A 21,596-nucleotide genomic window follows, 5' to 3' on the forward strand; every position below is an offset into this window, starting at 1 on the left:
GAATTTGTGCTGAGTTTGAGCTGGGGCTGGGGCTCAGCGGTAACGTATTTGCCTGGCATGTATGAGGTACTGGGTTCGATTCTCAGCACCACATATAAATAAATAAATAAATAAAGGTCTATAACCAAGTTTAAAAAACATTTTAAAAAATTAAGAAAAAAAAAGAATCTGTGCTGAGCCTGAAATAAGACTCCTTCTACTGTTCTTGTCAAAGAAACTGCCTGATGGGTTGCAGGAGCACTGCTACTGTTTGTAACTATTTATCTGTGAGTTGGGTCCCTTGGTCCTTCAAACATTGAAAGAAGCTGGATGCTTAGGCTAATGTAAGATTGCAACTCCTGTCCCAACCCCCAGTTCAAGCATTTGTGTTCATTGCTATTTGCCTTGATGGGCTTTATGCGAATAAAAAATTTCAACTTGTAAAATGCTATTAAGATGCTGCTTTTATCTGTTTTAAAACACCTATTTGAGTTCCCCATGAAACTTAGTTTGAAAGAACAAGCTCCATAGCTCTAGGGGGCTGAGGCAGGAGGGCTGGGCAGAATGAGGAAGAGACTGTGGATTTCAGTGCACACAGAGAAAGCGGGAAGCTATAGTCAGTTCTTGAACTATGAGTACTTGCAAGAAGGAGTTTTAGACACATCCAACCAGTGCCTCCTCTCTGAATCTCCCAGGCCTAGGGACCTGAAATGTTCCCCCAACATGGCAGATTTAATACCCACAAAACTGAGATGTGGATTTGCCTCCTTTACTTACCTGCTAGTTGAGAATCTGTGTGCGTGTGCGTGTATGTGTGTGTCCCAGCCCACTTCCAATGTACACAGAGTCTCATTTCAAAGTAACAGCCACCTTTGCTGTCCTCTCCTCCCCACACCCAGAGCTTGTTGTCTGGCCCCTCTGTTGTGGGATATGAAAGCTAGGCACCCAGGGGTGGCTGGGAGGAAGCTTCTCTCATGTCTGGTGCCTACTTTTTGGTTTGCCATTTTTCTCTTTGTCCTGGAAGCCCTAGTCATCCCTGGGGCACCCTAAACAGTTGACAGGCCCCTCTGAGAGTCAAGGTCCAGGGCTGCAGGTGACCTTTGTGACCTGCTCACTCCCCTTCTGTTCAGATGTTGGAAGATTAGGTTTAAATCCCAGCATGGCCACTTGTTGGCTGTGTGATCTTGGACAAGTTAAACCTCACTCTGTGTCTCTATAGTGAGTCAAAGAAGGCATCTCTAATGGGAGGATTTGTGTCAACAGGTTTGTGGAATCTGGCATTGCTTATACATGGCAGATGCACTGTTATTGTTGTTGCCAGCACTTAGGTGTGGGAGGATGGTCTTCCCAAATCTACTTAAAGGGCTGCCTTTGGGCTATGATCCCACACGGTCACATCTAGATCTACAAATGCCCAATACTGCCTCTGGGATGTTCTGAGGGCATACTATACTCTCATGTTCACTGTCCCCAACACCCCAGTCTCCAGCTCAGAGTACTCCCAGGTCCCAGTAAGAGCCCTAGGCCCTACTGTGGTCCTGGCTACCCCTTACCCCACATCCAACCCCCAGTGGTTTTCCAGAATTCCTGATGCCACCACTATCACCCCTAGCCACCTCCAGATCCTAGACGGTTGTAGTCTCCTGCCCCAGATTCCTCTTCATGGCTGAGGGAGACAGCATGCCTAGCTGATCCTGTAACTCAGCTCAAAAGCCTTGTTTTTAGGGTTGAGGTTTTGGCTCAGTGGTAGAGCACTTGCCCAGCATGTGTGAAGCACAGGGTTCAATCCTCAGCACCACATTAAAAATAAGTAAATAAAATAAAGGTGTTGTGTTCATCTACCACTACAAAAATATTAAAAAAAGAAAGAAAAGAAAACCTTGCTTTTAGGCTCTGTGATCCTCAGAAATGCATTCAGGGCTCAACCAAGAGATCCAACCCCACCACCTTGCCCCATTCAATCCTGATGTGCCTTCAATCCTCCAGGCTTTTGCTCAGACTGTCTCTTCTGCCTGGTAGATCCTTGTCCTATGTCCTCCCTACCTCAAGCCTAGTGTGACCAAAGTCTCAGACCCAGGATCGCAGCATGCGTCACAATCCCAGCTCAGCCAGCATGTAAGTAATTCTTTAGCATTCTCATCTTCAATTTCTTTGTCTGTCAAATGAGAGGGTTCACAGCCTCCATCTTATGGGATTTCATGAGGGTTAAGATAATCCCGAACAATCATGGCTCAGGATACACCAGTAGAATTCCATATTTTACAGTCCTTCTACATGGTATTATCTCCCTGGAGTCTAGCACATAGTAGGGCTTAGGAGACAAAAGTCCTGGCCCTATGCTGCATGTATCTCAGGAGAGGAACCTATTAGGCTTCTGCTGGGTTCTAACCCTAATTCTAACCCTAACCCACCCTAACCCTAACCCTATTTCTGCTGGCATTCCCTATTCCTGCTCCAGGGGGGCCACAGGCCCCTGGACCCTAGTACTAAACCCTGCAGGACCTACCAGTGTCAGTCTTCTTGTCTCTGATAGTCATATTAGCACCAATGAAAGCATCATCCTCCCTTTTATTCTGGCTATGCAACCTAACCCATGATCATACACTGAGCCTTAATGGTGTCCTCAACTGCAACACAGGGATGATTAAAAACCCGTGTCTAAAGGATTCGTGAGACTTAAAGCTAATGAATTCAAAGCAGCTACTTGGGGCCCAGTGCCTAGAAGGAATTCAGAGGCAAGGAGGTGGAGGCAGCTAGGGGGCTGCCTGGGTCCTTCCTCCAACTGCAGGGTCTGAGGCCAAGCAATGCTTAGGCAGTGCTAGTTCAGGGTTTGTTCTGTGCTTCATGGAGCTCAGCCTCATACTGACTTCCAGGAAGGGCAGAGGGACTCTTCTGGCTTTTGGCAGGTAAGACTGTTCCTAGAAAGCAAGGCAGGAAAGGGATCTTCAGATGATGGAGGGATGGCTGTTGACTGGGAACCCCAAAAGAAACCTGGGCTTGAGCCCCAGAACTGTCCCTGCCTTGCTGAGCCTTAATTTCCTCATCTGTAGTATCAGGATCTCTGTAGGTGCTTCAAGCCCCAACAATCTATGTGCTCCCTAGGTTCAGAGGATAGGACATCCGACCTCTGCATTACCCAGACACATGCCCCAGAAGAAGAATTCAGAACTGGTAGAGTGGTGGGTAATAAGATAGTATCCCCTGCTCTCAAAGGCAGAATCCCTGGGGGAGACCCCAGCCCCTAGGAAAGGGGCCATCTGATCAGGCCTTCTTCCCATGGGGCAGGGCTAGCCTAACTGTCTCAGCTGAGCCCAAGGCTCCCTGCTGCCTTGCCCACTTTGTGAATTGTAAAATTCACCTTTTCTAACCACTTCCCTTTAGGACTGTTGGGGAGATATCTGGAAGAGAAGGGATACCTAGAATTTGAAGCTCTTACATATCTGATTCCTGGTTATGAGGCCAAAACTCCTTCTAAAAACCTCAGGAGGGCCCCAGGACTGAGAAGTGTAGAGCTAGTGCCCTCAGAGGAGAGTTGCCCACTCAATATGTGTGGGAGAATCCTCCTCTTTTCACAGCTGCCAGGGTTTCAGATGTGACCTAGGGGCTACAATTGAGCTAATATAGCTGACATCAGCCCATAACATGGCCAAGAGGATTATATGGGCCAGAATCTGTGGGTTTAGGAGTTATATGAAAAGACATAGGAGCACTATTTAATTCATTGGCCATAGGATCTTAGAAACAATGGGGGCTGAGAACACTGTACCAGGAGTCAGGAGGCAAGTATACTAGTAAAACCATTCCCTCTGTTTGGGAAGAAGGATAAACAGAGATTAGAGATGTGTCCTATTATAATCTACCCCTTCCAATACAAACTGGTCCTCTTGGATTCATCCAAAGCACATTCAAGAGACTTGGAGCCAAGCTGGCTCTTAATTCCAGGTGTCTAGACTGTCTTTTTAAAATTTTTTTTAATAGTTGTATATGGACAGCATGCCTTTATTTATTTTGTAATATGATGCTGAGGATCAAACCCAGTGCCTCATACATGCTAAGCAAGTGCTTTACCACTAAGCTACAACCCCAGCCCTAGACTGTCTTTGAGTTTCTCTTAAAGAAGCATATCAGTCCATGTTTACCATCCCAGTAGTTCTACCTATGGCCCCAGGTTGGAACTGTGGCTTCAGGAGCCCCAGGCCTTGGCCAGAGAGGATGATGTCTCCAAAGCCCTTTAGTATCCTTCATCCAAAGTGGGGACTCAGCCTCAGCCTGGAAAGAGGCAGGGTCAAAGGCACAGTAGACCCACCTCAGCTGAGAACCCCAGGGATGATCTGAATAGTGACACAGTCCTGCCCAAGCCTTTGGTTGGAGCTAAGTAGTACCTGGTAGCTGTGAGGGGTTTAGCCTTCCACCACTGGCATGGAGGACTCACTCGGGTCATTTGTTTAGTCAGGAAAGAGACAGGGTCAAAGGCACAGTAGACCACCTCAGCTTTGGAGATCAGGAAGCTGAGAACTCCAGGGATGATCTGATTCCATTTCAGAGACATAATAGTGACACAGTCCTGCCCAAGCCTTTGCTATGCTCGTTTCCCAAGTATGGCACCTGCAATACAAGGTGTGAACCCTGCTCATACTCAAAGGGTGCTGGGCTAGTCACACAACTCCATGAAGTACCAGGACCAGGCTTGGATCCAATCTCCAAGGTCCTCTCTGAAGGGCTGGGTAACACCTGTGCTACTGGAGATGGGCCAAGGAGGCCAGCCTTACACCCTCTCACTGGTCCAAATCCCATTCCTCACCGCTCCCAGTGACAGGCCAGCCCCTCTGGGGCCCACCCTGGTCAATCTTCTAGTCCTTTCACTCTGAGAAAGGGCCAATTCTCTCCAAACATGCTAAGACATGGGGGTAGGGCCTTGAGAAGTTCAGGATGGCAGTTTGAGAAGGGTTCCTCCACCCTGGCCAGACTGCCTTTCAAAGGAGAGGTGTTCAAGGCAATGCCTCATGCTTCCCCAAATCTTCCAGCCTCTGCCCCTTTCCAAATTCCAATTCCAAAACCACTTACATTTTGAAGTGTTTATTACAGCAGTACTCTGCTTTAGACACCAAAATCTGTATGTTTCTTATGGCTGCTGCAACAAATTCCCATAAACTTCGTGACTTAAAACAACACCAAGTACAGTGGCACACATTTGTAAACCCAACTACTTGGGAAGCTGAGGTAGGAGGATCACAAGTTTAAGGCCAGCCTGGGCAACCAAGTGAGACCCTGTTTCAAAATTTAAAATAATTTTAAAAAAATATTTATTTATTTATTTTTAAAATAGCAATATCTTCATTTTATTTATTTTTATTTTTTAAAGAGAGAGAGAGAATTTTTTTTAATATTTATATTTTAGTTTTCGGCGGACACAACATCTTTGTTTGCATGCGGTGCTGAGGATCGAACTCAGGCCGCACGCATGCCAGGCGAGCGCGCTACCGCTTGAGCCACATCCCCAGCCCCCATCTTCGTTTTATTTTTATGTGGTGCTGAGGATGGAACCCAGGGCCTCACACATGCTAGGCGAGCACTCTACCACTGAGCCACAACCCAGCCCTAAAATAATGTTTGAAAAGGGTTGAGGATGTAGTTCAGTGGTAGAATAACTCTGAATTCAGTCTCCAACACTACAAAAGAAAACAACAGCAACAACAACAAAAGAAAAAAAACCTCCATAATTATCGCCTTACATTTCTAGAGGTTAAAAGTCCAAATTCAGTTTCACTGGGCTTAAAATCAAGGTATCACAGGACTGCATTTTTTCCTGGGGCTCTAGGGGAGGTCAGGCTGTCTGCATTCCTTGGCTCATGGCCCCTTCCTCTAGCAATTGCATCACCTTGACCTCTATTTTCATTGTCACAACTTCTCCAGTAAATATTCCTGCCTCCTTCATATAAAGAAGACCCTTATGATTAAACTGAGTTTAATTACAATCCAGGACAATATTTCCATCCTTAATTATACCTGCAAAGTTCCTTTTGCCACATAAGGTAACAGTTCCAGCTTTGGAAGATTAGGACATGGGCATCTTTGGAGGCTATTATTCTGAGAGGAGGACAGGGTTGCTTTGCCAGTCTCAGTACAGTATAGGACTCTTATCCTTGGCAGAAGAGTCTTAAAGGAGGATCAGGCCACTGTCCTAGCTACCACCCTCCAGGAAACTTGGTGCCTGACCCTGCTGCCGCCAAGGACAGCCTGTTCTCCTGGCGTGACTGTCATGCAGGGATCAGGTGCACTTGAGCCCTCAAAGCAGCCATGGCTCAACCTGAACAGCTGCCTGACTCAGGCAGGAAGCCAGGCCCTCACGGCTTCCTCTCTGCTGACTGAAATTCATGAGAGTTGCCATCAGGTCAGATGTGGGCCAAATGAGAAGTTCTAGCCCTATCCTAGAAAATGTAGGCACTGTGGACATTTAATGAACTTGAGTATGCCAGACTCACAGGGGGCCCCAGGGAGATAAGCAAGACAGGCAGGTTTCCAAATGTATGGGACAGAATGTCATTGGCACCAGCAAAGATATAGGTTAGGGGCAGGTGGGGAGAACACAGAGGTCAGGGCAGGTGTCCCAAAGGAGGCAGCATTTGTGTTGGAGCTTGGAGGGTGAGTGGTGAGCAACAGCACTCCGATGGAAGCACTGACAGGACAAAGGGAAGGTGTGTTTAGAGGGTGGAGGGTAATACAAGAAGGCCGAAGTCCAGGGCAGCAGAAAAAATAATCTAAAGGCAGATGGGAAAAGAAAAGGCATGCAGGTCTGTAGAAGTTAAATGGGTTCCCACCTTAAGCCAGCAGTTCTCAAACCTGTCAAGAGTCAAACCCTTTGTTCACTTACTCAGCACTAATGGGGCCAGGAAGGGATTCCCAGGGCCTTTCCCACAGCCATCCTCCCTGACCTCTTCAGACCTGGATTCTGCACAGACACCATCCCTACCTAGGTCATAGGGAGTCAGCCAAGGATTTAGGACAGAGATTGGGAGCAAGTGATGGACCAGGGTTCAAATGGGAGTCAGGGGGTAGGAAAGGGTATATTTCTTGCAGTTAGGGGTTTGGTAGCACATTTCAATAAAGCAGCACATTTCAATAAGCTCCATGAAGAAAACCAAGGATGGCTTAGGGAAGCACCAAACTGTGAGACAAGACCGCAGTTGTCAGAGGAACAAGTGGAATTCTTTCTCAGAGTACCTTGAAGAAGGACTCCTATACCTGCTACCCAGGTTCTGGGCTCATGTTTAAGGAGGCTGGGTGAGCAATAGGGACATCCCTCAAGACCTCAGGAGCTTGCAGAGCCTGGACTGTACCATCCGCTCCACATGTTCTGGCCTCAAGGTCTTCTTTGACATGTACCAGAAAACATGGCTAAAGTCTCTGGCTCTAGCCTCAGGACTAAGGGCGGGGTGGGTGGGGGTGGGGGACAGGGCTGGTGAGCCTGGTTTGCCCTAAGTGAAGCCACTAGCTGCCCTGGCCTAGGCCTTAGGACACTCTGGCCCTGGTGAGGAGGGGCTAAAGGGAGATGTAGGCTGCCAGCCTCTCAGTGGTTCCATCTCCAGAGGGCAGAGAGAAGTTATGAATACAGGACTGAAATCCCTGATGTCCCTCCTTTCCAGACTGTCTTGGTAACCACTCTGGTCCAGTTTCAAATCGACATTTGCCTACCAGAAGTTTCCTATTACTGTCTATGCCTGCCTTACATCAGTGCTGAGCATGTGATGCAGGAGGGCATTCCGGTCTGTTCTCTTGTTTGCAGACGATCAAAACACCTGCAAGAAAAATGCAGTTCATGGGCCCCCTCACAAATATCCTATAAAATAAAGCACTCTGGTCCCATATTGCTGGGCCTGGAAGCCAAGGCTGAAAAGGTGAAGTCATCTGCCCAAGGTCTCATCCTGGTGAGGGGCAGACTACAGAATGTGAATCCAGGCTGATAGATCTTCCACATCACAGCTCCACATCCAGGACCCAATCAAGTTGTGGGTACAGGCTTAAGGCACTGCTTTGCCAATTCACTTGGCTTAGACCTTTTTCCCAGTGGAGTCAAGCCCCATATTTTTCTAGGAAGGAAGTTGTCCCCAGGGTGGTTCCTGCTCCAATGACCCCAGCTGCCCCTTCACTGTCATTCTCCATCATTACACTCTCTTGGGTGCCATACCTACATGTTTGCCAAGGCCCTTCCTTAGTCATGGGCCTGAGGACAGCAGGGTGAGACTGTCAAGGAGGCCAGCATTGGTAGAGGTGTATCCCAAGCTGGAGGAACAAGGGTGTACCAGACAGCTAGGAGGTTATGGCGGCCGCCCTGAAATGCTTCTGAAGAGCCAAAGAGCACAGACAGTGGAAAGAAAGGGAAAGAGAAAAAAAAGGGGGGGGGGACTTTGGAAGGCATGGGGGCTCGCTCAGGAAATAAGGAGCCTTGCCCTCCCAGGTTCCTTATATAGCAGCTATGTGGAAAAGTTCAAGGTTGGGACAGAACACCAGGGCTCTGGGACCTGCAGCATGGCCTCTACAAGGTGAACTCCCCTCCCCTCACCTCACCATAGCATTGGGTATCATCCAGGCCTGGTATGACTCCAGGAATATAGACTACCTTAAGGCTGGAACCTAAGTTCTTGTTTCCACTTGGCTACCTCCTATGATACCATCTGGATAGTGGGCATGAAAGCTCTACTTGGCTGACCAAGAGTAAAGTGAGGCTTCTGCTTTGCATTGCCCTTGGGCTTAGAAGAGCCAGATTCACAGAGGAAAGAAGCCTGCATTGGTAAATGCAAGACCCAGTCCTAGAATTCAGCACTACTGACTCCAACAGAAGATACTGCCCACCAGACCACCTGCCTCTGGCTAAAGCACTTCAGGTCAGGCCCATGAAAGTACCAGGGCATGGGGGAGAGGTCTGGCAGAATGAGCCTGCTGGGTCTCCTTGGTACTCACTCTGATACAGTTTCAAATCGACATTTGCCAACCAGAAGTTTCCTATTACTGTTGACAGGAGTGCTGGTCTTTGGTCCTCCTGGTTGCCATGAATCTACCAGACTAGCTTAAGGAAGGAGCTGGGTGGAGGCCATAACTTGGTACGTACTGTCTTAGCTTCTCATTCTTCCAGCCCCATCCAGAGAAACTTGGAAAGGATATTCAGCTAAAAGCTATGGAAATAAAAATAAACAAAAACCCTGATCACCTTCACTGGCTCAAACCTTCAGTTAAATGAATGTTGGTGTGTGACCCAGAATTGAGTGTCAAAGACCCCTAGCCCCATCCCTTCCAGGGAGTAAGCAGGCAACCCTCAGTTGAAGTTCTGATGAGGTTCCTATGCTCAGAGGCTAGGCCCAGTTAGAAAAGTATGTGTGCATGCACTCAGGGCAGTGGAGGACTAAGTCCATCTGAGGAGTGCAGGGCCCTATGGTATCCAAGGTTAAGAGTGTGTGCCTCTATGCTTCCTCATACTATGTCCCACCCACCCACCAGGCAAGGGACTGATAGCCAGCCTTGTTGGGACAGGAGGAAGCTCTCATCCCTATCACTACCTGGGGTTAAGAAGACAGGGCCCGGGGCCTGGGGATGTGGCTTAAGTGGTAGCGCGCTCGCCTGGCATGCATGCGGCCCGGGTTCAATCCTCAGCACCACATACAAACAAAGATGTTGTGTCCGCCGAAAAAAAAGAGGACAGGGCCCCATAAATCACAACAAAAACACTGGGTCACCATTTGCCAGTCTCAGTACTTTACTTCCCAATATCTCCACAGCAATTCCACTAACAGAAACACAGAGCAACCTGCCCTTGACCACTCTGATTTGATGGAGCTAATTCGGAACTAGGGTCTGCCCAGCTTCTGAGCCAAATTAGATGTCCCTGCCCTTAGCTGTTCAGGAAGCACATCCTCATCCTTGTTTCCAAGTTTTCTAGAAACGTAAAACATGGGGAATCACAGAACAATGGGAAATGCTTCAAGCACCTGGGTTTCTGGAAAGCACCATTCATCTCCCTCTTAGCAGCATTCCAAGAAGAAATGGTCAGCCAGGCATTCAGTCAGGCTGGGGCCCTAGCCAAGCATCCACATGATAGACACACTATGGCCCAGACCTCTGGACATGCAGGAACCGGGGCCTGAGGAGACAGTGGCAAGAAACTGGTTACTGCCTGCGCTCTAGGGAACAAATGCACAGAGGGTGGAAATAGTGCACTTGGGGAAATGAGGGGTAGAGCTTACCTCCCACAGAAGTCCCTACGTACAGCCACAAGATTGAGGCACAGGTCAGGATGACTCTGAAGCCAGTTGCTGACGAGCTCTGGGTGCCTCGGTTCTACTTCCAAAAAGATACTTCTACATGAAAGGGAAATACATTGGTTCAACTGGGATTTTCAGTTTGGGGTTGTCTGGGCTGAGAGAGGTGGGGGAAGAATGACTTCCAGGGCATGCCCAGCACACATTGGGAGTGGAAGAGGCTACTGTGGATAGACCTAGAACACCTATCCCATCCATACCCAGAGTCCTTCAGGAATTGGGGTGCCAGGGTCAGGATATGGGTAATGATGTCCATGCCTTCTTCCCCACCATCCAGGGCCACTGGGTCTTCATAGCTAGATGGGAAAACAGTGGCAAGTGAAACCCTGGTGGGGGAGTGTGTCTGAAAAATGATAAGGAAATAGGAAGGGCCTCCACAAAAAGGCCCAGTGGCACTTACATTCTGGGCTGAGAGGCAAGTGTGAAGACCTAGAGAAAGTGGTACTCAAAGGGATGGCAGCTTTTACTTCCCTACTCCTGTGGGCAGCAGTCCCAACAAGCAATGCCAGGCATCCTTGCTGAATTCCACTGATAGACAGGCCCCAAGGTGTGCGGGTCTCCCTACCACAGGGCTATTCCTGCTCCTAGTGGGAAGGTCTAGGGCTATCCTTAACCACCCTTGAGAGCCTAGAAAGGAGGAGCGAGCAACCCAACCCCTATTGTCATTGACCCACCTAGGAGGTCCTTGGCTACCCCTGGTTCTCAGCTCATGCGAAAATAGGATGGCTTGGTACAAAGCCTGAAGGAGGGTTTTAGACCCAGCCTTCCCACTAAGCCCACAGAGGCCCTTAGACAAGGCATCTTCCCTCTCTGGGCCTCATTCTTCTGTAAAATGACATAGACATCTACTGAGAACCTTCTATGAGCCCTCACTGTGTCCAGTGCTTTAGAGTTGTCACTGAGTCCTCCCCATGGCCCTGCAAACCATAGTCACTACCCCTGCATAAGTAGGAAACTGAGGCTAAGGGAAGTTAAAGGGCACCCAGGAGTCAAGTGGGAAGGTGGAAGTTGAAGCAAGGTGTGCCTGTGGGCTGTAAATGTACCTCTCAAAACCACTGCTCCTTTCAGCTCTCACCTTACCCCTATAGATGGTGTGGTCATCCGGGGAGGACCAATTCTACTAGGCTTTCTCAGGGCTTGCCCTCTCATTCCACCCACTCCCCAGCACCTTCGGATCTCTGGGGCCAGCTGCTCCATGTTGTGGTGGAAGATATAGGGAGGGTTGCTGACAATCAGGTCCATGGGGCCCCAGGGCAAAAGGTGTGTCCAGCTCCCCACTATGGTCAAAGAAGGAAACATACAACATGAACTTTCCACTGACAGATAAAGGTATTAACTCTACCTGCCACCATGTGCCTCTTTCCAAGCCATATTTTCCTCTAGACCTGATAAGCTAGATTTGCTGATTTGGGTCCAGAGTCCCTAAAGAGCAGCTCAGTCAGGAATGGACATGCTGACATGAAGCTTTTCACTCAGGATGTCCTACCTCTTTCTCCTTCCTGCCAAAACCTTATTAACCAAGATTCATTTCAAGTGCCACCTCTCTGATTACCTAGGCAAAGCAAAAGCCTCTGTCTTCTGCAGCCCTACTGGTCTTGCCACACTGCCTTACAGCCAATATGGTCTGAAAGTACCTAGAGAGTCAGCAACTTCTGATGGCTCTGTTTCTTTGACCCACCCTTTGACAGCTACTATACCAAGTGTATGACGCTCCACATGAGGCTCAGAGACTCCATGGTAATGCAATGGAACCAGAATTGGAATTGGAAACCCGAGGACACTATGTAAAAGCTGAGGCTGTGCTATACAGTGCTGGGCCACTTCTTCCCAGGCCAGAGGTGGGGAGGGCACTTACATATTTTGGCCCTAAAGGCTTTTGTTTGATCTTACTTATTGCTTGTCAACAAGTAAGCCCTAGTTCAAATCATTAGTTATGGGGGAGGAAGAAGGTCCTCTCATGGGTCAGGTCAATTACTGAGAAAATAGCAACTTGGATATCCTCAGCAAGGACTGGTCTGTAATGGCCAGGGTATATGTGACTGTTGGGTAACCCTCCCCCAATAGAGTGCCTCATCCACCCAGAATCCCCTGTATTCAGGATCCCCACTCCAAGGAAGATGGGTGGGAGAGAGTACCTGAGGTCACATCAAAGGGGATGATCTGAATCCTGTCCTGCAACCGAAGCCTGAAGAGATGGGAAGGTGGGGTGAGTACAGGTGGCAGATCCCAACCCTTGGCTACAAGGATCAGAAGGGATAGTGAACCTTTCATGAACCAGCAAATATTCAGTGTTCAGCATCCATTCACACCCTGTGGGACCCATGCCAGGCCACCCGTATTGCATCTCCTTCCTTGGGAGCAGACATCAGACTTCAGTGGGTTGATATTTGAATAAGAGTCAAGTTCATGCCCCAAAATCCAACTCCCCTATGCTGACCCTCTGGCTGTCCCAGCCTACTTACCTCTGAGCATTCTCATAGGTCAGATTGATGGCAGCTTCCTCTTTATCCACAGCAATGACTTGGCTCTGCCCCAAGAACAAATGATGGGAGACAGAGTGTTGGGAGATGCCAGGTCCAATCACCAGCATCCCCCACCAGAAGAGAAGGGAAATACTTAACAGCTTTTTCCTCTCTGGCCAGGATCTACCCAAACAGATGGGGATGAGAGTTAGAGGCTGTGACCATGCTGGGCTGGAAACAATCCTATCCTTTCCCTCACGTGCTTCTAGCAAAGAGATGTGGGAAGGACCAAAGGGAGGGACAGTGCGTATCACTCCCAGTCTGACCAGAGTAAGGCAAGGGATGTAGAGAGGGCTTACCTGAGGGAGTTGGCTCAGTAGGCTGAGGGAGATGGCTCCTGATCCACAGCCCACCTCCAGAATGAGGGGACCACCTTGGGCTTCTACCACATTGGGCCTCTGGGCCACCTCCTCCAGTACCCATTCAACAAGTTCCTGTGAGGCAGAGGGGCCTGGATCAGCGTTGGTGCCAACCTGCCAACTTGGCAAAGACACCCAAGCAGTTAGTGCCTGTGTGAATATAGAAAGAGGACTGAGCAAAGTCAGATTGAACTTTATGTCAGCTGGGGGCATGGGTAGGTCACCCAGCATCTTCATGCCTCAGGTCAGTTACTGAGACAATAGCAACTTGGCTATCCTCAGCCAGGACTGGTCTGTAATGGCCAGGGTGTATGTGACTGTTGGGTAACCCTCCCCCATCTGTAAAATTCAGCATAGTAGAGGATAACCCTCTTCATGGGACTGTGGTAAGGATTAAACCGAGTCATGTTCATGAAACATTGATCCTGCACACACAGGAAGTGCACAATAAACCTCAGCAAAGCACTTTCCAGACATCCTCCCATTTTGTGATCACAGAAATGCAAAGATCCATGCCTGATGCCTCCTGGCCACTCCCTCTGTGCCTGGCCCTGCTCCCAAAGCTTTCCCTGTATTAATCTGTTAGATCCTCACAACTGGCCCACAAGGAAACTGAAGCCCAAGGGTGAAAACTTCTCCTGGAGCACGACCTGTGGCTCATAGCAATCAAGATCAAGAGGCAGAGGATGCAGCTCAGTGGTAGAGCATTTGCCTAACATGCAAAATGCCCTGGGTTCAAGTACAAGCAAGCAAGTAAGAAAGAAAGGGAAAGAAAGAGAAAGAGAATCAGGGGCTGGGGTGTCCCCAGCTTCTGGGAGGCCCCTAGGGAGGCTCTACACCAAAGATCAAAAGGAAATTCCCTCTGTAGAGTAAGGACATATCTGAAGGGAGTTGTGGTATACAAAGAGCGTGGGATAAAGGGTATGTGTGTGGGAGGAGGTGACTGACTTTACTGTACCCACCTTAGCAGTAGGAGGACACTTTAAGATATAATCACTTATGAAAAAAGAAGGTTTCAAGTCTCAACTCACCATCTGCTGCCTGAAGAGACAGTGTATGCAAGCTGACATAGGATGGGGCAAGAGGTAGACAGCCGTTGCTGTCCTATGGCTGAAACATTTCCAATCAACAGTGGGGGTCCTGCATAGCCAGGCATAGAGCAAAGAAAGGACTGTGTAGCTCCTACTCAAAGGCACCCCTTTAAATGTGGGCAGAAGAGCCCACAAGAGACTTAGGACTCCTGGGATTTCAGCTCCCAGGCAAGACTGGCTCAGGAAACTGGAGGAAAGAGAGAAGGGACAAGCATGTGGGTGCTTCTTTCTTCAGAAGAGAAGCCAAATTTCTCCAGAAAGCTTTCTCAGCTCCTAGCCAGGTTCTTTCCACCCTAACTTTCCCCATCCTCATCTAAGGTCAAGAATGGGGTTTGTGTCTTTCACCAGACTCCATGATGGGAAGACCTGGAGTTTGATCCATACTGGCAGGGCTTGGCCTGCAGTGGTGTCCCCTGGCTGCTTTCCAAGTGCTAGATAAGCTTTCCTTGGCCTGGGGAAGCCACCCTCCAAGTCTTATACCCCCAGGTCCTCCTAAACCCCCAATGTGATCATTTAGGTCCAAAGGAACAAAAAGCTCCAGATCACTCATTAGCCTTATAAGTTGGTCATGCTGAGTCCCAAAAAGTATCTCATCCTTCCTGGATGAGATACTTTTTTATTTTTTTATTTTTGCTACTGAGATACCTCAGTAGCAAAACTTATCCATTCCAAAAATAACAAGTTTAAAGTAGGCAGAAGTTGGCAGTGGGTCCAGCCATCCCTGTTCTGAGTTCCTTCTGTAATTAAAAAAAAAAAAAGCCATTGCCTACAGCTTAGAGAGCTCAGCTCCAACAGGAAGTTTTCCATTCACTGGTCCTGTGCTAGGCATGGCTAGGGACCACTGCAGTGCTCTTAGCAAGCTGAGTACATAGGCTTCAACTGGTATAGAGTGTGCAGTCCAGGGCTGTGGTTGAGAGACTGTGGTGAGGCCACATGCCGAAAGGCTGGCAGGGTGATGGAGATCTGTGAGGGGCCTGAGCCTCTTTTGGTTTGCTGACCACAGACAGCCCACTGTGGCTGATGGATGACCCCTCATCTAGCCACACTGACCAGCTATCTATAAGACCCACAACCTCAGACACCTATGTGAACGGGGTAGGGTGCAAGGCTGACAGACTGGCCACTAGTGGCCTGTTGCTCTCCTTTCCACTCTAGACCATAGGAACCTCATTTTGGTTATAGGGCCATCTGGAGGGGCACAGAGAGAAGCCAAGTGTCCAAGGAACCAGCAGGAAATCTAGAAACTTCTTCTTCCCCCAAAGTATAGACCTTCTTTGGGGGAGGCTGAAAGATGAGCTGGTCACAGCCCTAGGATATCTCCTCCAGGTGAACATGGGAAGAATTCAAGAATATGGTGAGATAGAGGGATAGAGACATATAGGAAGGAGGCAAGAAGCAGGCTGTTGTTGACTCTGCCTGGAACCACTGCATTCACATGTGTAGGTTGGCCTAAGAATTTGGCAGGACCTGAGGACCCTCCATTAGGATCATATCTCTAGTGGGAGAGCCCCAGGAAGGAGGCATTGCCCCCCAAAACCAATCATAGAAAAAGCACTGAGCCTCCCACACCCCAAACTGCCTCACCACATCAGGCAAGGCCAGATGGCTCATACCCCAGCCTTGGGTTTCCTACTGTACATACTGCCACATGGGAAACTCAGCTACCTTATCGCCCCCAGGGAAAACCCAACTCATTAGGCCACAAGGCACTTGCAATCTTGCTTTTCAGACTTCATCATCCATCATCAGAAACCACCCTTCAATGGATGGAAAGAATACAGACACCATGATCCCTCCCCTGCACCCATTTTCCCCATGCCCTGCCACAGGCCACGTCCTCTTGAGTTCTTGGTAAGGCACCCCGCCCCAGTGTGGCTTCACATGGGGCAAACCTGGTGAATTCTCAGAAATGTCTACAACGAGACGAGGACCTGGCCTTCCAACCACAGCATCTCTCTTCTTCCCCACCTCTTGTAGTAAAGCTGTGCTCCTGGTCCACACTCAACCAAGAAAGGGGGACCAAATAGAAGCTAGAAGTTCACACTCAACACTCAAATTCCAGAACTGTGGCTGGTGTCAGGTCAATTCTGAGGGGACTCAAAGGTTACCATGATAGATACACTCCCACTCTCTGACCCTTAGCAGCTTCAGGGGATGGCAAGTAACCTCCTAGCCAGAAGCTACATGTCTGGGGAAGCCAAAAGCCTGCAGGTGATAGGCTACATCCTGCTCCAGGTCTCTGCAACCCACCTTGGGTCATGCCAATCCTAGATGGAATACACCTATGTAAAGAGTCAAGAAGTCTTAGAACTATCCCCATACCCCCCTCCTTTAAAAGCCATATGACTCCATCAAGGCCTCAGATTTCCTACTGCCTCTTCCCTGACACTGGGAAGTAAGGCAAGGATCCTGTCTCCAAACCATATGATGTGGAGGTGAGGGATAAAGCTTTCTTTGACTGGGAGACAGAGGCTTCGAGAGTGGGGAGGCGGGAGGGTTTACTCTGGGACTCTATCTAGGGCAAGTGAAAGGGTCCTGACCTTTCCCAGGAATGTTTGTGACTAGATACTTTTATAGAAACAACCTTAGAAGAATTTGGTATCCTCTGGCTTGCCCACTAGGCCCCACCCAGGCCTGTTCCACCCTGTATCTACTCTCTCAGACTACCTACTCTGCCATTCACAAAGTAACAGAGATGTCCAAGAAGGATCACAGAAACCATCTCTCCCAGGATCAGAGTACCTTACCAAGGGACAGCTTGTCTGTAGCACACATTCCCAGTTTGAGTAATTTGAAGAATGGATATAGGTGATTACCTATCAAGGCAGTGGACCCAAGAGGTCCTCCAAGCCACAGATCCACTGGTCAGAAGGCCCAATCTTATTATCTGTGCCCAGAGGGGGCAGAGACCTTCCTATGAGCATCCAGCTAGAACCCTCTCTACCTCCCCCATGCCACCTAGGAAACTGCTAGAGGGCATTTGATTCCCATGGGTTAGGTGTCCATGGGCCCATAAGATAGCTCCTACAGAAACAGGCAAGCACTTGAACAGCACTACTTGGAGCACTCTGGGATGCAGCCAGCTCTGGGACCTGGGGTGATGGCTTGGAATGTCAAGAGTCAAGGGGATCAACAGGAGTCCTCTATCTTCTTGGTTTGGCCAACACAGCCAGCAAGGAGACCCATGTCTAGAAGAGCACTGCCCCTGAGAATGGCTGTCATGGGACACCAGCACCCCCTGGAGGACATCTTGGGCAAGACAAATACTATGAACCCTAGTCATCCGTATTCTATCCTGTCCTGGAAGGACACTCACTCACCTCTGTTTCTGGCCGAGGAATGAACACTGGGGGCAACATCTTCAGACTAAGCCCCCGAAAGTCCCACTCCCCAAGGATGTACTGCACAGGTACCCTACAGAGGGGGAAATTAGGTGGTCAGCACCAGAGCCAAGACAAATAGGACCATGTTTGTGTTGAAGAATAAATATCACTTGTAGTCAAAGCTGTCAGGCAGAGCCATAACCCAGTGCCCTGGGATACCTAGCCTAGACCTGTCCTCTCTTCCTTCTTCCTATTTACTACATGGCTCCCTCTTGCTACTTCATCATCCCAATACCTGCCTAGTTCTTTGATGCTTTCTTCTTCCCTAACCACGAACTTGGTGGGGCTAGGGGAGGCTGGACCCTTGCTACCCATATAGAGTCCTCAGGTCTCACCCTTGGGCACCCACCTCTGCAATCGGCGGCTACACAGAACCTGGATACACTGCAGTTGCTGAGGAGTCAGGGGCTGTGTCCAAAGTACTGGCTTCAGGCTCTGAAACTGTACTAACAGAGAATGTGAGTAGCTGGCTTTCCTGATCTAGGGGCCCAAATCCAGGTTATGTGGACAACGCCTGTGTGTCCAGTGCTGGTCACCTTAGTCACCCCCAAATTACTAGTGCCAGGTGCATGTTTTAACAGTTTGTTGGATAAATAAATAAGTATCTGCCTAAGACATTTATTCAGAAAAATCCCATCAGGAACTTGGGTTGTAGCTCAGTGGTAGAGCTACAACCCAAGTTCATGTGAGGCACTGGGTTTGATCCTCAGCACCATATAAACATAAACAAATAAAATAAATGAATGAATAAATAAATAAAATATAGGTACTGTATTCATCTACAATGAAAGAAAATTGAAAAGAAAAATCCCATCAGCTTTAGCTAAATCTCATGGTAAAGAAAAAAGCCCAATGTCTCTTCCATAGAGCCCTCCTTCATCCCTCTTCCTGCCCTCCTGACAATACTGTACTTAACTGTTTTGGCTCCGAGGACATGGGCCACGATGTACTCACTGGATTCTCTGGCTTCTGGAATGCCTCTCTTTTCAAAGACCCTTGTCCAGTGGCTGACCAACCCTGTGGGACTCAACAGCTCAGCCAGAGGTGGGTGGGACTGCCAGGAGCTGAATGCCAAGCCTCGGATGCCTCCCCTCCTTCTCCCAGGGCCAGAAAGGAGGGCCCATAGCATTTGGGCCCAAAGCTTCATGGCTTAGGGAAAAGCTGCCTGGAGTGCTCCCAGTTTCCAAGTCTTCCTTGAAATGTCAGGTGAGGTAGGTGCTAGGAGAGGGAAGTAGAGAAGTCACTGGCTTTGGCTCCCCAAAATGGTTCTGGTCCTCAGATGTGGGTACCACCTTAGGGGGAAAAGACAGGAGAATCAAAAGTTGCCTGAAAAGGGGCATGCTCTTACTCTGCCTTAACTCCATTTTGACTCTTACCTACCTATTAGACTATTCTTGTCTTAGACAGTTGTTCTCTTCACATTTTCAGGTGAAGTGGGCTGAACCAGTAGCTGTCCCTGCTAATAAATAGGCTAGTGGTGGGTCACAACATGGGTTTGGAGGTAGGACAGATCTGTGTCTTCTCCTAGCATGTGTGACCTTGGGCAAGTCATTATTTCTGATTTTCAGTTTCCTCATCCATAAAATGGGAGAAATAACCCCACAGTGAGAAGTGCATTCGTCCATGAATGTCAAGAACCTGCACCAGCTTATCACACAGCAAGGGCTCCATGTTACAAGCTTTAACTAATGTTATAAGTGGGAGACTGCCTGGTTTAGGAGATTTGCTTGTGACATTTGGCACTTCCTGTCATTGAGCCGAAAGTTTCCCTCTAATTTAACCCATAATCCCAGATGTTAGCATAAATGGCCAGCTAAAAAAACTGAAAAGTTTATATTTAAATGTTCACAAACAAGTTTAACTGAGGGCTTAAATCAGCGGTCCCTTTACTTTCAGACAGACTAAGGTCCAAACTTGCTTTTACCGAGCACCTTCTAATTGCTACATCCTCAAAGATAAGCAGGATCCAGGAAGGGAAGCAACCTTCCCAACGTCACCCAGCTAGGAACTGTCCCGAGCAGGACATGAATCCGGGTCTGCCGCACTAGAGGCAACTCTCCACCTGTGCGCTGCCCTTGGAGTAACCAAAGATTTAAGTATGGGGCACAGCCTGCTTCCCAACTCCGCATGGGCATTATCAATGACCCCGAAAAGGCCGCCTCTCTACAAGTCTGCTTCTCCATCTGCACTAAGTCGGGTGGAGCTGGTCAGGTCTCAAGGGTGTTGCAATCCAGGCGCACACACCATGGTCCCCACCTATAGTGCACACCTGCCAGAGGGGCTGTTCCACCCACTCGGGGCTGCTCGCCTACCCACCCACCGGCCTGGGGAAAACCACTCGGTATCGGTTTCCGGACGTGCGTAGCCTTCAGTGTGTTCCTTCGGATACCCAGCTTCCGGGTCCGCGCAGGCAAAAAAAGGCTCGGGCAGACTTTGTCATTCAGCTTCAGCGTTCCTAACGTCTCTGAGTTCCTCCGCATACTGTGAACTCCACGCCCAAGGCTCCATGGGCGGGAAAGTCCGGGGACGTGTGTGGGGTGCACCCTAGCGGCCCAGACTGGCAGGTATTCCTTAAGGTCACGGCAAGGATGTGGATCCAGCCTACCGTGAAAGGCTGGAGCAGGCGTTTAGGGACCTGGCTGGCGAGGAGCAGGCCGGAGCGGGTCGTCAGCAACTAACTGAGGTTCCAGCGCGGGCCCGATGTCAAGGGGCGTGGTCTCACATACTCTGTGGGCGGAGACAAGGTGTGGTTCACTGTGTATTCAGTGTAGAATAGTGGGTTCCAGTATTCCCAACGGATCCCAATTTGGGGGAGAGGAACCCAGTATTCCGGACCTGGCTGAGGGTGATGACCCGGGGTGAGATTCAGTAGTGACCGGACCCCAGGGTCACTCCTGACCTTCTCTCTCGCTAATAGGATTTGGAGCAGGGAGCTGAAAAAGCAGAACTCCGGAGAACTGGGTTCGAATTCTAATTCTATTAGCAACTCGTCATGAAGCTTGGGGCAGACGCCTAGACCTCTCTGGATCTCAGTTGCTCTTTCTATAAAATTCATGGCAGTGTCTCACGAAATACACCTCCTACCAGAATATACTAATTAGATCACTATTAACACTCTACTATTAAACACGTGGCTCCCCAGGAGCCACAGGCATCTGCGTTTGTACCTAGCTACCCCGTGATCCCCATAAACTCCTTTTAAAAAAATATATTTTTTTGGTTGTTGATATAGACCTTTTTATTATTTATTTAGTTATATGTGGGGCTGAGGATCGAACCCAGTGCCTCACACATGCTAGGTAAGCGCTCTGCCACTGAGCCACAGCTCCAGCCTCCCCCCCTGTAAACTCCTTTGAAAGCCATTGCACTGGAGGATGTCTAAGGGCTTCTTGCAGTGATCATGCTGTAGATTTCAGGTATTGTGAGATATAGGTAGACTAGCCTGCGTTGGGGTACCCAATAAATACCACCCAGATAAAAATTCCACCCGCCGGTGGTTGGAGTCATTTAACCAGAGTCCTCACTCGAGAGCCCCGGTCTGAGTAGGAAGCCGAGACACAGGGAGGGGAGGCAGCTTGCTCAAGGTCACACGGCAAAGGGTCCTGTTAGAGTTAACTCAAGCCCAAAGAACTCCAACTCCAGTGCTCTCTCTAAGCCTCCTCCGTATGTCTGCGTTTTGGGGCCCGAGTGTGTCCCGGTGAAGGTGGAGCTGCCCAGGAGCCCGAGTTGTGGCCCAGGAAAGGCCTGGTCACCCTTGGTCCCCTGCCGGATGTCGGTGTAGGCCACCAGAGTGAGGGGTGGTCTCAGAGAATTGCTACCTGGCTCCGGGCTCCCGGCTCCCGCTTTAGGGAGGAGTCACATCGGAGAGACAGGCGAGCAGGCCAATGCTGGACGGGCTCTAGGCCTGGCAGCCAATCAAAGTCCGGGGGCGCGGAGAGGGCCGGAAGGCTAG

The 21,596-nt window shown here is 49.3% G+C and overlaps 1 protein-coding gene across 20 annotated transcripts; it reads right to left on the reverse strand.

Moving 5' to 3' along the window:
• Positions 1-5,039: 5,039 nt before the first annotated feature.
• Positions 5,040-21,576, reverse strand: Hemk1 (HemK methyltransferase family member 1). Of its 20 annotated transcripts, XR_006849098.2 has the most exons (15): positions 19,914-20,243; positions 19,025-19,103; positions 18,561-18,936; positions 17,994-18,085; positions 17,582-17,675; positions 13,111-13,320; positions 12,911-12,934; positions 12,752-12,816; positions 12,425-12,474; positions 11,458-11,566; positions 10,490-10,585; positions 10,215-10,328; positions 9,960-10,111; positions 9,086-9,149; positions 5,040-7,775 (listed from the first exon to the last, which is right to left on the reverse strand). XR_006849098.2 is itself a non-coding variant. In XM_046431560.2 (14 exons), the coding sequence occupies exons 4-14, from the start codon at positions 18,789-18,791 to the stop codon at positions 10,075-10,077; spliced, it is 1,122 nt and encodes a 373-aa protein (XP_046287516.1). In that variant the 5' UTR covers positions 18,792-18,936; positions 19,025-19,100; positions 20,250-20,371; positions 21,463-21,576; the 3' UTR covers positions 9,704-10,074. The 20 variants fall into 20 exon arrangements, 18 of the variants coding, with proteins under 18 accessions (XP_046287516.1, XP_046287513.1, XP_046287522.1 ...); XR_006849097.2 differs by having other exon boundaries at positions 5,040-9,149; XM_046431560.2 differs by lacking the exons at positions 5,040-7,775; positions 9,086-9,149; positions 19,914-20,243 and adding exons at positions 20,250-20,371; positions 21,463-21,576 and having other exon boundaries at positions 9,704-10,111; positions 19,025-19,100.
• Between the last annotated feature and the right edge of the window lie 20 nt (positions 21,577-21,596).

This window comes from Marmota monax, unplaced genomic scaffold (genome assembly GCF_021218885.2).
Source record: "Marmota monax isolate L192 unplaced genomic scaffold, Marmota_monax_Labrador192_F-V1.1 WCK01_AAM20220418_F8-fsc00022, whole genome shotgun sequence".
Lineage (NCBI taxonomy): Eukaryota > Metazoa > Chordata > Mammalia > Rodentia > Sciuridae > Marmota > Marmota monax.